The 17,261-nt window shown below is 36.2% G+C and overlaps 1 protein-coding gene across 1 annotated transcript in view; it reads left to right on the forward strand.

Annotated features, from left to right (window-relative positions):
- The window catches only part of LOC138307190 (rho guanine nucleotide exchange factor 7-like), a 52,102-nt gene that overhangs the window by 25,202 nt on the left and 9,639 nt on the right, over positions 1–17,261 (forward strand). Inside the window, 7 exon segments of the mRNA XM_069247824.1 lie at positions 745–894; positions 4,194–4,278; positions 6,408–6,535; positions 7,695–7,875; positions 8,233–8,283; positions 11,956–12,048; positions 16,998–17,087. Of these exon segments, the coding sequence (XP_069103925.1) occupies positions 745–894; positions 4,194–4,278; positions 6,408–6,535; positions 7,695–7,875; positions 8,233–8,283; positions 11,956–12,048; positions 16,998–17,087 (778 nt within the window).

Consider the following 17,261-nt stretch of genomic DNA (forward strand, 5'->3'; position numbering starts at 1 on the left):
AATCCCTCAAATAGGAAGGGGAGGTAAGCCTGTATATTTCTTATGGTGATTAAGTCACTCAAAAAGGAGGGGGAGGTGAGCCTGCACGGTACTTCTATGGTAGGGAAAGGGATAGAGTGATTAAATCACTCAAACATAGGAATATTTAGGAGAGGGAGGGATATCGGTAATTCATGATCTCAAAAGGATGGGAGGGAGGGGAGTTTTAGTTACTCAAAAACTCAGAAGTTTTAGCTAGGGAATGATATTTACAAACTTAAAAACATTGGAGAAGAAAAAATATCAGTCATTCACTACCTCAAATGGTTGAGAGGAAGGAATATTGTAGTGACTAAAAACTCTAAAACTTTGGGAGAGGGAGGGATGTCTTAGTAAGTCATGAATTCAGAAGGATAAAATCGTGTCAATATAAAGGAAATTGGGAGATGAGGAATATTTTGTTTTGATATCTCACAAACTCAAAAACATTGGAGAAGGATGAATATCAGTATGTCTTAAATTCAAAATATTGAGAGGGAGGGATATTAGTAACATACAAACTCTAAAGGATAAAATTTTGTTCACTAGTTGACAAGAAAGGAATATGAATGATAACATGTATGTTATATTATCATCCTTCGGTGATATAGAAAGCGTCAAATACAAAGATACAGCAGAACAAAAAGGGACCACGGTATTTAATGCAAATAAGCTGATTATTCAAATAATGGACATACAATTGAGATGTAAAAATTTGTATTTCAGGAAATGACCAAGCTCGGTGAAGTTGTGCATCTGTCCCACGTCCAGGTGGAAACTCTAGCTAGAGACAAGTGTGACCGAATCTTCGTCCTGTTCCCTAGTGTACTTGTCATGTTGTCCATGAGTCCGCGACTGAGTGGCTACCAGTATGAGGTCAGTGTCTGCTGCAGAATTAATCATAAGACAGTAATCCAACTGATTTTCGGAATGACTTAATTTTGTGTTTTCAGGTCAAATAACATTTTTGTGGCCAGCAAATTTCATGGTTAACTCTGAAATTACTGTATTGTACTTGTAGTGGACATTCTTTTGCAGCGATTAATTCTCGAGAGTTCTGATTGTCAGCCGAAAAAATTGAAATTATTTCACACACAAAAATCAGTTGGTTTACAGTAATAGATTATTACGTAGGTCTGTCAAGTGGACATGTAAGAGGGCCAAAATGAGGCTTGTTCAGTGTTGCCACCAATATCTTAATTGAGGATCTAATTAGTAATTACCAGTACAAGACCAACACACCTCAAACTCTTTCAGAGTTATGTCCCTTTCTTAAAAAATGATAAAACAGCTGCTCCTCCTAAAGTATTGGAGGGATTTTAATGAAACTTGGTGGCAATTATCCTTATAAATGTAGACATGGTTAATCTATATCGGAACAAGATACATCCATATATATAGAGTTATTACCCTTTGGTGGAAAACAGGATGGAGTGGGAGGATGGGGGAGGATGGTGTGAGTAAAAGTTGGTCTCGTGGAGGACAGTTCTAGTTTCAAATGTTTTCATTGTGCCATCATCACAGGAACATTGTAATGGGTTATAATTGATAATGTCATCAATGTGTTGCATGTACTGGCTGGTCTAGGGCAATTCTTTCATACCTACGGGTGTATTACTGGCTGGTCTAGGGCAATATACTTATGCCACCAGAGGCTGTATTGCATGGCTACCTATGCAATAAAGCCTTGTGACGTCACGGTGTCAACAAAATTTCTATTTCTTCGGTAAAATTTTAACATTTTTTTCACAAACTTGACTGGTTTTGCTATAAAAGATGCAAACAGCAGAATTTTTGTTGAAAATGTCACATAATTTTTCATGTATGAAAAATAGACTTTCAGCTGTGGATTTCTTTGAATTTATTTCAAAATGGCAGGATATTATAGTTGTAAAATTGCAATAAAACGTCGAGGTATGAAAGAAAAATACTCTTTCATAAGTGGATATGACGGATAGGGATATTCTACCCTCGGGATCACAAAATGTTGCAAAACCCTCGGCAAGCTTCAGGTTTTACTGTACTATATTTTGTGACCCTCGAGTAGAATATCCCTATCCTTCATATCCACATATGAAAGAGTCTTATATTCTAACAAATGTGAGCCCTCAGTAAAAATCAGTTATCTATACCCTAGCAACTGCTGGACAACCTTGTCAAGTATAGGAGAAAATGTCATAATGACTGGTAGTACAAAAAATGGGAATAATAACAATAAAAAAATGATTCACTGGGTCAAAGGAATTATCTCTTTTGGAAGTGTGTAATATCTGGTAAAAACAGGTATATGTAGTCTACCATAAATGTTCACTGATTTGTAGTTCACTAATCCTTAAATGTTGGAAAGATTGTACTACGATGTCTGTCTGTTTGTCAACATTAATTAGCTTTAATTTGCTACTAGTCAAATATGTTGGACTAAAGGGAAACAGAATTTGTATCAATCTTGACTCTGACTCCCCTTCAACTGGAAGAGTGGGGCTCAATATGGGGAAATGGAGATAATTTATTTAAATTACTACAGGTCACTAGGTTATGCATGCATTTTAATTGAAGAAGTGAAGAGATTTACGTGCCATCACGCTATCGTTTCGGGGCACGCGCGCATTTTAATTAAAGGATTTGACCAGGGAAGAGAAACAGGTTTTGCATAATGTAGGTTCTAACACCTCCCTTGTTATATAGAGGTTTTCAATGATGCCAAATAAAATAGTTATAGTTTTCAGACTGTCGATTGTCATTTGGTTGATTTTGGTTTCCGTGGTAACCAGTTCACTTTATCTAGATTTTGTGGAGTAAGTTGGTCATTAAGTGCAACATATGGATGCCTACGATTAGACACATCACATGCATGTTTTATAAAAAAATAAAAACTGTTACCATGGAAATATTATGAAGGCTTCTGATTAATGAAAAATATTGATATTGTACATTTAAATTAAAAATTGCTACATATTGGTTTTAAATGATGACTGAAAAAAAAAGTTTTAGTTTTCAAAACATCACATGCCTGTTTTAAAAGTAGACCAATAAAAAAAAAAGTCAAGTTTTCAAAACATCATCTGTCGTTTACCAAGCATTTGCCATGATTACAACATCATAATATACATGAATGGAAATCTGTGTATGGATCATCGAGCATGTTTGGTTCTGAGGAATGACAAAATACAAAGGTTCTGTTTTCATTTAGTTATCATGGTCTAAGATAAGGGATAGTGGGGTATTGTTGTTTGCCTGGAATTACAGGTTTAGTACCAATATATGCTGAGAGAACACTGATTTTGGTCTGTGAGGAACAGGCTAAGTGAAATAGGTGGTAAATTAGTAACCTATTAAAGTTATATATACATTCAATGCAATAACTGTTACAGATAGATATGGCTGGGGAGGGGAGGTCTATATGGTATAAATAGATGTAGTCGATAAATTAGTAACTTATTAAGTTGTATTATAATTGAGATATACAGTCAATGGGATTAGTGTTATTTATAGATATGATCTGGGAATGGGGAGGTGGGGGGGGGGGTTCTCTGTAAGTTTTAAATGGATTCTTTATTTATAGGCTAAGTCATATAGGCAATAAATTAGTAACTAATCAAAGTTGTATTATATCCTAGATATATATATACAGTCAAGACGCGTGTTACAGATATATATGGGCTGGGAGGGGGGTACCTCACTATCAATAGATGTACTTACAAGGCGAGTCATATAGGCGATAAATTATAAACTTATTAAAGTTGCATTATGACCAAGATATACAGTCAATGGGAGGAGTGTTATGGATAGATATGGGATGGGAGGGGGAGTAACTCTCTATGTTTTAAATAGATTCTCTACCAATAGGCAGAGTCATGTTGTTGGTAAATTAGTAACTTATTAAAGATGATTTATAATTTATATATATAGTCAATGGTACAAGTGTTAGGGATAGATATGGTCTGGGAGTGGACCTTGCTAGAAAAAGATACTGTGTTCACTTCAGACCACCGCGGTGGAAAAAGATACCACGGTGACATCTGTTGGAGCTTGAAATCAGGGAAGTGTTGACATTCGATATAGAAATGTGTATTTACATCATGGGCTTTAATATCTTGCACTAAAACATATGGTGAAATTATGTATTGGAGGACCTTATCAGTTAGCCTGGTGCCTTACAGCATGATTAATTGCAGGGCTCTCTCCCACTCAGTGGTATGAATGTGTGTCTATGTGACGAGGAGGCTGAGAATCAGGAGTCGCACAGCTTTGAAATATCAGGTAAGTCACACATTTATATTTGTCTATCAGGCCTTTCTGTACACAGCCAATATATCTCATACTTGCCAACCTTCCCTATTTTGGAGGGAGACTCCTGATTTTGAACCCCCATTTTAGCTACTCCAAATTATTTAATATTCAAAATGTCAAAAATCTGAATATACCATCAGGCAAAAATCAACCTTTAATTTCTTTATAGGGGGTTACTAAGTAGACTTTCTTGAGGTTACAAGTTTAAACACACCAAATTCCCCTCATAGGAATTTTAAAAAGTTGGCAAGTATGATATCTTCAGGTGAGTTTTGATGTAAATAAATTTTAGTTTTAGTAATAAATTTGTCTTTGATGATTTAAGAGTTCAATTTTGTTTGAACTTTGGTTTCTAATTTCCAAATATTTCATTGACAAAGATGGTAAATGCCGAAAGGATTTGACATCAGAGATAACCTGGTAAATTCAGATTGAGTTTTTGAATGGCTATGAGCATATTAGAGGCAAACCTATGAGATGTGCTGAGTTTATAAGTAAAAACCATTGAGCTTTGTTGCGGAATATTTTAAGTATGTAAGAGCCTAGAGATATTATATGAATGAGTTAATGAATATTTAAGTTGGTAAGAAACTATTAGATACAATTGATTAAAGATGCTCCACCACCGACAGAGGATAAATGATATTCATCATTTGAACAATACTTGGTGTTTAATTGTCTATAAATATGACTAGTTAACACAAAAAATGATATAAAATAATTTATTTTGCCTTTGGTGCATGCGCAATCAGTACTTCATTCCATATAGGATATAGTGAGATGGAATTTTTTCGGGATGCAATTTATTATTTTTCATATTTTTAACTAGAAGTAAAATTAGAAGCTCAAACTTTTCAATGGTGGTAATGGTGTAAAATGAGTAACTTTTGTAAATGAAGAAAAATACTAGATCGTCTGCTCCTGTTTTTGATAGTGAAAAAATACCATTTGTCAGCGATGGAGCATCTTTAATTAGTGTTTGGGTGGGTAAGAGCATCTTAGTTGTAATGACTTGAGTGGGTAATCTATTACTTTTATAAGGAAAGAATCTAATAGATACAGTGAGCTAACAAGTATTTACCTGGGTTACAAAAAGAGCCTGCTAGTTGAATTGAGATAATCATAATTAGAATATGTAAGAGTCTTAATGAGTTGAGTTGATGAGTGTTTAAATGAGAATTTGATTGAGTAAAGGTAATGAGTATTTAAGTGTTAAGTTAATGAGTATTTGAATGCATGAGCAAAGGCATTATGTATTTGTGACTCGGTGATCCTCCTTCATTGCTGTGTATTACAAACTGACCCCTGGTGTATGGTATTGACCACTGTAGCACTAAGACCTCAGCATTCCAATAATTAATTATGATGGAGTCAGGTTTTATCAACATGTGGACTTAATTTGTGTGTAAACCTCGCTGACCCACTTATATAGAATCAGGCATTAACGATTTAGGAAAAATTCTGAAGGAAAGGAATTTAGTTGTTTCAAGATTGATGAAGATTCTATTTCATTAAGGTATTTTAGGAATCCTGACTTCTGGAATATTGACCTAAGGCGAGGTCCTTAATGTACCTATTGACCTTAAGTATAAACAAAGGAGGTTAGAACTGTAGAATGTATCTTTGACTTTAGAATTCGCTGATCAATAGTGCATGGAATGTCACTATGAACAGATATACTAGATATGCTCTGGTTTTCCTCTTTTCTCATTGGTTAATTCATGGTCATGTAAGGTTTGATATATAGCATATTGACTTGTTTCCATTTCAGAAATATCAAGATATTATACCATTTGTGATGTCATTACCCAGCTGTGAGTTCTTCAGGGTGACATCCTGTAGCCATCGTTCTTCCTGTAATTAATATCGGATAATTCTTTTGGAATTTGTCAAAGGAACCACATTTCTAATAAAGAAATTAAGGACCTTGAATACCATATGAACCTAAACAAAGGTCCATAATTGATAAATATTGTTTAAGGAAAATGTGTTTTGTTTTACCTATGTTTTGTTTACCTGTGTTTTGTTTTACCTATGTTTTGTTTTACCTGTGTTTTGTTTTACCTATGTTTTGTTTTACCTGTGTTTTTGTTTTGCAGGGAATATGATAGAAGAAATCATTGTTACCTGTGGGACAAAGACAGAAGCTGTAGCTTGGGTAGAAGCTTTGAAACAGCAAGTTAGTCTGTCACTCACTTCAGGGACCACCAAACCTCAGAGCTTACAGGTAGGTCAAGGTCACTAAACTGCAGAGCTTACAGGTAGGTCAAGGTCACCAAACCACAGAGCTTACAGGTAGGTCAAGGTCACCAAACCACAGAGCTTACAGGTAGGTCAAGGTCACCAAACATCAGAGCTTACAGGTAGGTCAAGGTCACTAAACCACAGAGCTTACAGGTAGGTCAAGGTCACCAAAACACAGAGCTTACAGGTAGGTCAAGGTCACCAAACCACAGAGCTTACAGGTAGGTCAAGGTCACCAAAACACAGAGCTTACAGGTAGGTCAAGGTCACCAAACCTCAGAGCTTACAGGTAGGTCAAGGTCACTAAACCTCAGAGCTTACAGGAAGGTCATGGTCACTAAACCACATAGTTTACAGGTAGGTCAAGGTCACCAAACCTCAAAGCTTACAGGTAGGTCAAGGTCACTAAACCTCAGAGCTTACAGGTAGGTCAAGGTCACTAAACCTCAAAGCTTACAGGTATGTCAAGGTCACTAAATCACAGAGCTTACAGGTAGGTTAATTTCACATTACAACAAAGCTTACAGGTAGGTCAAGGTCACTAAACCTCAGTGCTAACAGGTAGGTCAAGGTCATCTAACTACAGAAGTTAAAGATAGGTAAAGGTCATAGCTTTATGGAATTATCAAGGTCAAGCCCACTTAACTACACAAGTCCAAAGGTTTTACTTGTTGGTTAAATTCATCAAATCACAAACATTCAAGTCAAGCTCAACCCATCAAAGATAGGCGAAAGTTGCTTTGGATTTTTCTTTACACTAGCATCCTTGGATATCTACAGTCCCTGGTTCACTTTAAGCTATTGTCTGAAGCTTTAGATATCTACGTCCAATATTTCTGTAATTGTTACAGATATATTATACTCTTCCATCCTTAGATATCTATGTCCCTGTAAAGCTACTATAGATATCTACGTCCCAATATTTCTGTAATTGTTACAGATATATCTATACTCTTCCATCCTTAGATATCTATGTCCCTGTAAAGCTACTATAGATATCTACGTCCCAATATTTCTGTAATTGTTACAGATATCTATACTCTTCCATCCTTAGATATCTACGTCCCTGTTAAGCTATTGTTGTAGATATCTACGTCCCAATATTTCTGTAATTGTTATAAGTGTCATTGCCGTTGTTGTAGATATCAACATCCCAGCCAAGTATTAGCCAGCTGACCCAGGCCAAGACAGCCAAGATGACTCATTCCACATGGAGCACATCTTGTCTTCGGCCATCCCCACCTCTCCGTCAACATCTTATCTGTAAGGAGGAGGTTATCCGCAGTCCACGCATGGGCAGAAAACCCGTCCGCCGGAAACCTGGTAAACAGTTACCTCCCTTGAATATATTTTATTCATTTTGTAGATTGATGTAATTAATTAAAGTTTCATTAGAATGATATTGTTAAGAATCTTTATTACTGGTATCTTTTTTTTTTTTATAAATTATGAAATTTTAGACAAATTAAACTCATGAAAAAATTAATTTTGTAATGTAACAATTGTTTTCTTCTGAAATTACGTAAAAAAGCTGTTTCTAAATTTAATGCAAAAAAACCCTGTTGCATAATATGCTAGATGACTGGCAGGTGCAGGAATGTTCCTACCTTAATAGAAATTGATTTTAGATGCAATATAAAGCATATTATATTGATATGGCTACCGTTTCCTTTGTCGCAGTTCGGACGCATTCTCAGGATGAGTATGACTACAAATGCAAATGGAGGCAGTGTTAGTTTGACTTCCACTACCTATCTATATTAATGTTGTCATGTATTTTATTATTTTTAACATTATATTTGACCCTCCATTGCACCTTTTATCCGTTTGCCTAATGAAAGAACCGAGTAGGGGAAAGCCATTTTGTGGTGTCCGTTGTCTTATCTATTTAATTATATTTCAACAGTTTCTGTGAATGACTTCTTTTTTAAAACCATAGGATAGGAATAGCAGTAAAATGATTTGTAGAATAACAAAATAATGAGGATTCCAAATACTGTGTAGGTGCTAATATTTACAGGGATTTTCATTTTGCTAAATTTGCAGATTCACCCAAATCGCAAAAAGTTATACCTTGCAAATTTCTTGTTTTACTTGTCAAATGATTTCAAAGGTAACAAAGAAGATTTGCGAAAATAATTCAATAAATAAATTCCAAACAGTAAATTTCAAAATTTTACACCCAGGAAATCTAACAATTACACTGTAGAGAGAAAGGCCAAATTATTTTTGATAAGTTTATTGCTAAATCTTAATTTAAAAAAGATCAATTTTGGAACACTTATTTTAATTTCTCTGGAATTAAGAAGAACAATGATGCCATCAGTGGAGATTCAATACTACATGGTAAAACTTAATATTTTCTCTTCTGTGGCCTGAATCAAGTAGGCCATAGGAAAATTATCACTAAAAATTACGTGAGAATGTGTTCAATTAAAGGTTAGCGATACAGGCCCTCTGGACATTTTGTTTTCAATGCTATGTAATCATTCTAAATGCATCGTTGAATGCATATGATTGCCATGACCCTGATTGCATTATTAAGTTATTTTCAATGTTGTATGGGACCTATGTTGCATCATAGATTATGTGATTTATTTTCAATGTTGTATGTGACTCCCCAAGTTGCATCATCCATTTATTTTCAATGTTGTCATGTGACTTTAGTTGCTTCTTTAACTCTGAAATGTGACCTTTTTTTGCATCAATGATTTATTTTCAATGTTGTATGTGACTCTACTTGCTTTATGACATTGTATGTCCCTGGCATGAAATAGGAGCTATAAGTTCCACTCATATTCGACCTGTCCTGTCGCATCCAGTCTCATCCCAACACAATAGTATCAATGCAATTATCATCAGTCTTTGCATATATATAATATACATGATAAATAAAAGCTATTTTATTGATTTGCACAGATAATTAATTGAAAGTTCTGAATGGCAGAAGTGGTCATTTATCACTTAAAGTATATTGATGACTGTATAAGACCAAGATGTACAGTAGCCCACCATCATCAGATGGTGGGCTATTCAAATCGCCTTTCGTCCGTGGTCCGTCGTCCGTCCGTCCTTCCGTCCGTCCGTTAACAATTCTTGTTACCGCTATTTCTCAAAAAGTTCTAAGGGGATCTTTTTCAAATTTCATATGTAGGTTCCCCTAGGACCCTAGTTGTGCATATTGCATTTTGGCACCGATCGATGAACAAGATGGCCGACAGGCAGCCATCTTGGATTTTGATAGTTAAAGTTTGTTACCGCTATTTCTCAAAAAGTGCTGAAGGGATCTTTCTCAAATTTCATATACAGGTTCCCCTAGGACCCTAGTTGTGCATATTGCATTTTGGGACCGATCGGTGAACAAGATGGCCGACAGGCGGCCATCTTGGATTTTGATAGTTAAAGTTTGTTACCGCTATTTCTCAAAAAGTACTGAAGGGATCTTTCTCAAATTTCATATATAGGTTCCCATAGGACCCTAGTTGTGCATATTGCATTTTGGTACCGATCGATGAACAGCCATCTTTGATTTTGATAGTTAAAGTTTGTTACCGCTATTTCTCAAAAAGTGCTGAAGGGATCTTTCTCAATTTTCATATACAGGTTCCCCTAGGACCCTAGTTGTGCATATTGCATTTTGGGACCGATCGGTGAACAAGATGGCCGACAGGCGGCCATCTTGGATTTTGATAGTTAAAGATTGTTACCGCTATTTCTCAAAAAGTGCTGAAGGGATCTTTCTCAAATTCCATGCAAAGGTTCCCCTTGTACCCTAGTTGTGCATAGTACCTTTTAGGACTGATGCATAATGCCTTTCGGGACTGATCGGTAAACAAGATAGGCAACCAGCCGCCATCTTAGATTTCATTGTTGAAGTTTGTTACCACTATTTCTTAGAAAGTACTATAGCGATCTGTCTCAAATTTTATATGTAGTGTGTTTGAAAAAGTTTGAAAAGCAGGGAAAAGATCCCTCTTTCCATTGTCAGACATTGATCATTCTTTGGTGGGCGCAAAGATCCCTCTGGGATCTCTTGTTAAACTTATAGTGCGTGCTTACGTACATGTAAAAGTCATGTTGTCAAGTCATGCATTGGTGTCGCATTTGCCTTTCACCATGATGACAGGAGTTCAGTCCCCTGATTGCACATAAATGGGGTCAATTTCCAACTAAGTTTTCTCTGGGTTCTTCTATTTTCTCCAACAATTTGAATATTGATATAAGTTGTTGTAACTTAATTACTTCTCAAGGGTTATAAATCTATAAGTTCTTTTAACTTGTTTCTCAAGCATTATAAAAATGATGTTTGACTGTAAGAAGATGAAGAGTTAGCAAAGGATATTCATCTGATTGTGTACATGTTAGATTTTATGTATAAAGCAATAATCACCTACTCTATTACTCCGTAAATTTTAATTAACTTACCATAAAATGGACAGCGGTTTACATATAGTATTAGCAGATCTTGTTAAACTCGGGTTTTGAATCCAGTTTCTGTAAATTGTTTTGGTAGATTTGTGCACTGTGCATGGTTAAGTAAGCATGGACGATGTTTCTTGATGGAACCCTGCTGACTACTGCATGCATTGTTGAATACAGACAAAGATCTGTAATTGTCATTTATTTTCTTGACTGAAAAATTATCCTTTTTTTTTTACCTTATTTGCATTTTCCTTGATTGGTGAATGTTTTATTTTTTGTTGTATCCTATCCAAAATTATTATTTTTTGCTGTAATTTAGAAAAAAGGTGCATGCCTATTTTGGTATAGCGAAGGAGGTTGATCTTGTGATTAGTGGTGCATCATTGTTTCTTTTATTGTTTTCGTTAATTACAGACCTTAATTAACTAACGGTAACAGAAATAGAATAAAAATGGAAATTTGATGAAATATATATACATATACATTTACACAATAAATCTAGCCAAGTATTGATTATTGTCATTAGAATCACAATTAATGCTTAATCACTCTATTTAGTCTATCCTTAGTACGTTGTTGGGCTAAAAAGGAAACATAGTCGGAACTCTATTATTATTTTTGTGACATATCTGCTGTTAGTCTTTGAATAATTGACATTGGCTGAATTAGACAGAAGTTGCTTCGCAATTAAACGTCACACCCTGAATGGATACATGTATCTCAAATGGAAGTTACATTATTTCACTCGGAGCATGTATCACAGATACATATTTTGCTTCCAAGACTAGTTTTATTAACCCATTCATCCCTGAAGATGCCTTTAGACTCTTCTAATTCAAAGACAGGAATAGTCCATTTTGGATTTTCAGGGGTGAATGAGTTAAATTTCATTTGCAATTAACATTCATTTGATATGTTACCTGTATTGTTATCCATAAATTCTACACAGATGTAAAAACCTGGGGTTTTTTTTATTCACAGACGATCCACGCACAATGGAGGAGGATGCTGTTATACTGAAAGTGATAGAAGCGTACTGTACTAGTGCTAAAACCCGACACACCGTCAACTCGTGTGAGTAAACCTTGTGTTTCAGCATGTAACATCGGTAGTGTTACAATCACTGTAGATTGTATCTGTGTTACTCTGTCATTTTAACCAGGCAGTCTTCACCAACTCTGAATTAGCAATCTGTTGACGGTTCCTTTTATTTGGTTGATTTTCGGTTTGTTAACAAAATTTGACATCTTGGACATTGGCGTTTGATTGAAGTATTTTTACTTCTGGTTATTTCCGATTTGATGGGACATCACGACTCCTGGTGTTTCGATTTCCTTACGGTTGATTTTTATTTATCACAGAATTTGACTCCTTGGTGATAGTCATTTGATTGCAAAATTTGACTTTTTGTACTTCTGGTGTGATAGCAGAATTCGGATTCTGGGTATATTTGGTTTGGTGACTGAATTTAATTTGATGCCTGAATTTGGATTCTTGGGGTACATTAGTTGTACTCGGATTGGTGACTGAATTTGCATTGGATTCTGGTTGTATTTGGTTTTATGACTGAATTTAACTTCTGAATACAATCTGTTTGTGACTGAATTGAACTTCTGGGTATATTTTAGTTAGATGACTGAATTTAATTGGAAGACTGAATTGAACTTTACTGAGTTTAATTTGACAACTGAATTTAAATATTCAGATTTATGACAGAATTTGACTTTTAAGGAAATTTTGATTTTCAGTTATATTGGGTTAAGTGTTATGAGTTGATATCCTCATTTAGTTGGAGTTGTATTGCACATTTTTTGTCAATTTTTTGTAGTCACTTGATTGAGTTCTGTGTGTGTTACTCATGAATGTTAACATAGAATGGAAACTAGTATTCGATCATTAATATTCAATTCTGACTAACACATTACCGTATGATACAATATTTACAAAGGAACATTTATTATATCAATACTTAGCAAATTATTCATCCACAGTCAAGTAGCTTAATTATCCTTCAAAGTTTGTTATGTTAATTGTCTTAGAAATTTGGTCTTGTGATCTCGGTCATGTGACTTTGTCATGTGACTTTGATCCTTGCTAACTAGGATTAAGTTAGGTTACTTAGTGTAAGCATTTTGTCATATGACCTACATTTAAGTCATGTGATATTTGCTACCAAAACAATCATCTTAACTTAGTCTTGTAAGTTTCTTAGAAAATTAGGCATGTGATCCAGGTCATTTGACTTTACTAGATAATTAGTCATGTGATCTTGGTCATGTGCCTTTACTAAATAATTAGGCATGTGATCCAGGTCATTTGACTTTACTAGATAATTAGTCATGTGATCTTGGTCATGTGCCTTTACTAAATAAATAGTCATGTGATCTTGGTCATGTGACATTACTAGATAATTAGTCATGTGATCTCGGTCTTGTGCCTTTACTAAATAGATAGTCATGTGATCTTGCATGTCATGTGACTTAACTAGCAAATTGATCATTTGATCTCGGTCGTGCAATCTAAAAATAACACACTGGTCACCTGACGTGACACAGTCATGTGTCACATATAGCAAATTAGGTGATTTACGTGTAGCTTTATATATAACTGTATGGTTGACTTGATCCTGGATGTCTCACCATGTTTCTCTGTTTGTCTTATTGCTGCTTGGATGTACATACTAATCCTATTGGTTACACAACACCTTATAGTGGATTTAAAAAAGCTACGACTCAACGAAGACGGCACTATCCAGGGCTACGGAGATTCGCTGATGTCACCAGAGATGGAGGAACTTCAGTTTCTCCATAGTAACCGAGGAGTGATCCCTGGTTTCTGCTGCGCTACGTTTCCTCTTGCTAAGGGATTGGCTAAAACTATCAAACGCTTGTAGGAATAAGCTGGACCAAAATTATTCAGGTTATATATATAGTGGTGGACACTCACAGACTTCATTTAGGAACAATGTGGGGCCAGACCCACAAATTAAGGGTTAAGTGGGCTGAGACCCACAATTTCAAGGGCTAAGTGAAGCCAGATTTACAACTTAGAGGTTAAGTGGGGCCAAACCCACAACTTTAGGGCTAAATTGGGCCCGACCCACAACAAAGGGGCATAGTGGGGCCCGACCCTCAACTTAGGGACTAAATGGAGCCAGATCCACAACTTAAGGGTTAAATAGGGCTAGACCCACAACAGAGGGGTTAAGTGGGGCTAGACCCACAACGGAGGGGTTAAGTGGGGCCTGACCCACAACGGAGGGGCTAAGAGGAGCTAGACCCACAACGGAGGGGTTAAGTCGGGCCAGACACACAACTTAGGGGCTAAATGGGGCCAGACCCACAAAGGAGGGGCTAAATGGGGCCAGACCACAAAGGAGGGGTTAAGTAGGGCCGAGATTCACAACTTTGGGGTCAAGTGGGGCCAGACCCACAATTTAAGGGCTAAGTGGGGCCAGATTCACAACTTTGGGGTCAAGTGGGGCCAGACCCACAACTTAAGGGCTAAGGGGGGCCAGACCCACAATTTAAGGGCTAAGTGGGGCCAGACCCACAACTTAAGGGCTAAGTGGGGCCAGACCCACAATTTAAGGGCTAAGTGGGGCCAGACCCACAATTTAAGGGCTAAGTGGGGCCAGACCCACAATTTAAGGGCTAAGTGGGGCCAGACCCACAATTTAAGGGCTAAGTGGGGCCAGACCCACAACTTAAGGGCTAAGTGGGGCCAGACCCACAACTTCAAGAGCTAAGTTGGGCCAAACTGGCCAGACCAACATTCAGGAGCTATATGGCACCGAACTCAGCTTTGAAGAGGTATGAAGACCAAGATCAGCAGCTTGTAGGCTTAATCTGAAACATCGCTTTCCAACGGAGATTGAAAATGATGTTGAAGATGAAAAATTATTTATTTATTAATCTGAGAAATATTGTTTATCTAATGAATCGTTTATCTACTGCCTAGAATTTCTATTGTGATACGTAATTTGATAATTTCATGGAGTTGTGAATATTTCTGTATACCTAGTATCACAGAAAGAGGCGATGTTAAGGAAGTGATAGATGGATGTTACGTTACCACCAAACTGTACATAAGAAATCTTAATGTATGTATATTGCCTCGTACTGATCAGGTGAAAATTGCCACTAACTTGTCTACAATTGTATTGCTTTTGTGGTCATGCATGGTTACCTCCCCTTTACAAGATCGCTTTAACTATCTTTTTATACACATATCTTTAATTCTGATACATTAAGAATGAGAGACCTTTTTGAGTGTTGAAAAATATTTTGATTATAGATTTTATGAAATAAACACAATTTTGTACAAAGGGGTTTGATGAAAGATGTATGTTGACTGAGATAACACAGTTATTTGATGAGAAATGTAGGTCAAGGGAGATGACTCAAGGGTTTGATCATTTTGATTAGAGATGCAAGTCAAGGTAGACAACACAGGGGTTTGATAAGATTGAGGTAGACAACACAGGGGTTTGATAAGATTCAATGTAGACAACACAGGGGTTTGATAAGAGTCAAGGTAGACAACACAGGGGTTTGATGAAAGATGTATGTTGACCGAGATAACAAGAATGTGGTCAAGGTAGACAACACAGGGGTTTGATTAGAGATGCAAGGTAGACAACACAGGGGTTTGATAAGAGTCAAGGTAGACAACACAGGGGTTTGATAAGAGTCAAGGTAGACAACACAGGGGTTTGATAAGAGTCAAGGTAGACAACACAGGGGTTTGATAAGAGTCAAGACAGACAACACAGGGGTTTGATAAGAGTCAATGTAGACAACACAGGGGTTTGATAAGTTTGAGGTAGACAACACAGGGGTTTGATAAGTTTGAGGTAGACAACACAGGGGTTGGATTAGAGTAAAGGTAGACAACACAGGGGTTTGATGAGAGATGAGGGTCAAGGTAGAAGACACAGGGCTTTGGTTAGAGATATGGCTGAAGGAAAACCACCCAAGGGTAATATAATAGGGTCATAGATATAACAGATATAGTTTAAGACACAATTGGGATATGGTGAGAGATATAGCTCATTGGAGGAAGCAACACAAAGATATCATTAAAGATCATTTTAAAGTTCAGGAAAACAACATGAGAATTTTATGATTAATGTTTTAATGAGAGACTTAGGTTTAGGAAGACCATACAAGATTAATAGTGAGATATTCTACTTTTTATACAAAATCAAGTCAAACAATTATAATAGACTCATTTACTGGTTTGTTCTGTTGATAGTACGTGGTTCCAATTAAGATTTGGTCTAGAAATGCATGATGGATGTTGTCCTTCATACCGTATTCGACCCAATAAGCGCCCAGGGCGGTTAAAAATTTGAAGAAAATGAAAAGATGCTGATAAGACAAAATTATTGCAAATCTCAACAGTTTTGTGTAGCTTTGATCTTAATTCAAGACTGGGCAATTGAAATCGAGGTCTCAAAATGGGTGATGGGCGCTTATAGGGACATGGGCACTTATTGGGTCAAATACGGTATGTATGTCAGCTATTTATAATGAAGCAGAATCATTAACAGAGCATGTGATCATCTGTCTGTTCAAAATTTGCTGTCATTTAGTTTTGATTTTGTTTTTAATTTTATTTTATTTTTATTCTTTAAAATGTATTGATAAGTTTTGGCCAATTCTTTGATCATTTCTTGAAGAATTAAGCCAGATTTTTGTACATGCACACATTGCATATATTTGAATATCTTTAACAAGTCGTTTCGAGATGTGCATGAATTTTGTAAAGTGCATGAAACCAATATGTTGTGTTAGCAAACTTTTTCATGAAGAATACTTAATACTCTGTGTTATGAATAATGTGATTGTAATAATGATGTTAATTACCTTCTATTTCTGTACATGTATAATTTTTGCTTTCATAACATTACTGAAGAATTTTATTGTGAAAAACGAAGATTTATTTTTAAGAGATATGCTAATTAAGACATGGTGTAAGATATATATCAGATACACAGATTTATACCGTCATTGTTCTAGCATTGGCAAAGGAAAAATTTAGTTTGGTGCGACCACTGCCTAACCCAAACCTTGACCCCATTACTGAACAGGATGGCGTGACTTCAACAGGTACTCGGCGCACGTCTTGTAGACACAGGTCGTGTAAATGCACGTCGTGAAGTATATACAGACTGTCCTCCTATATACAGTAGTATAGCTAGCCTGGTCAGTAGAAAAGGTTTGCATCAAGAGATACCAAACCCCCTTCCCCCTAACACAAACTCCCCACTATTAGGAAACCCT

The sequence above is a fragment of the Argopecten irradians genome, chromosome 14, assembly GCF_041381155.1.
Source record: "Argopecten irradians isolate NY chromosome 14, Ai_NY, whole genome shotgun sequence".
Taxonomy (NCBI): Eukaryota; Metazoa; Mollusca; class Bivalvia; order Pectinida; family Pectinidae; genus Argopecten; species Argopecten irradians.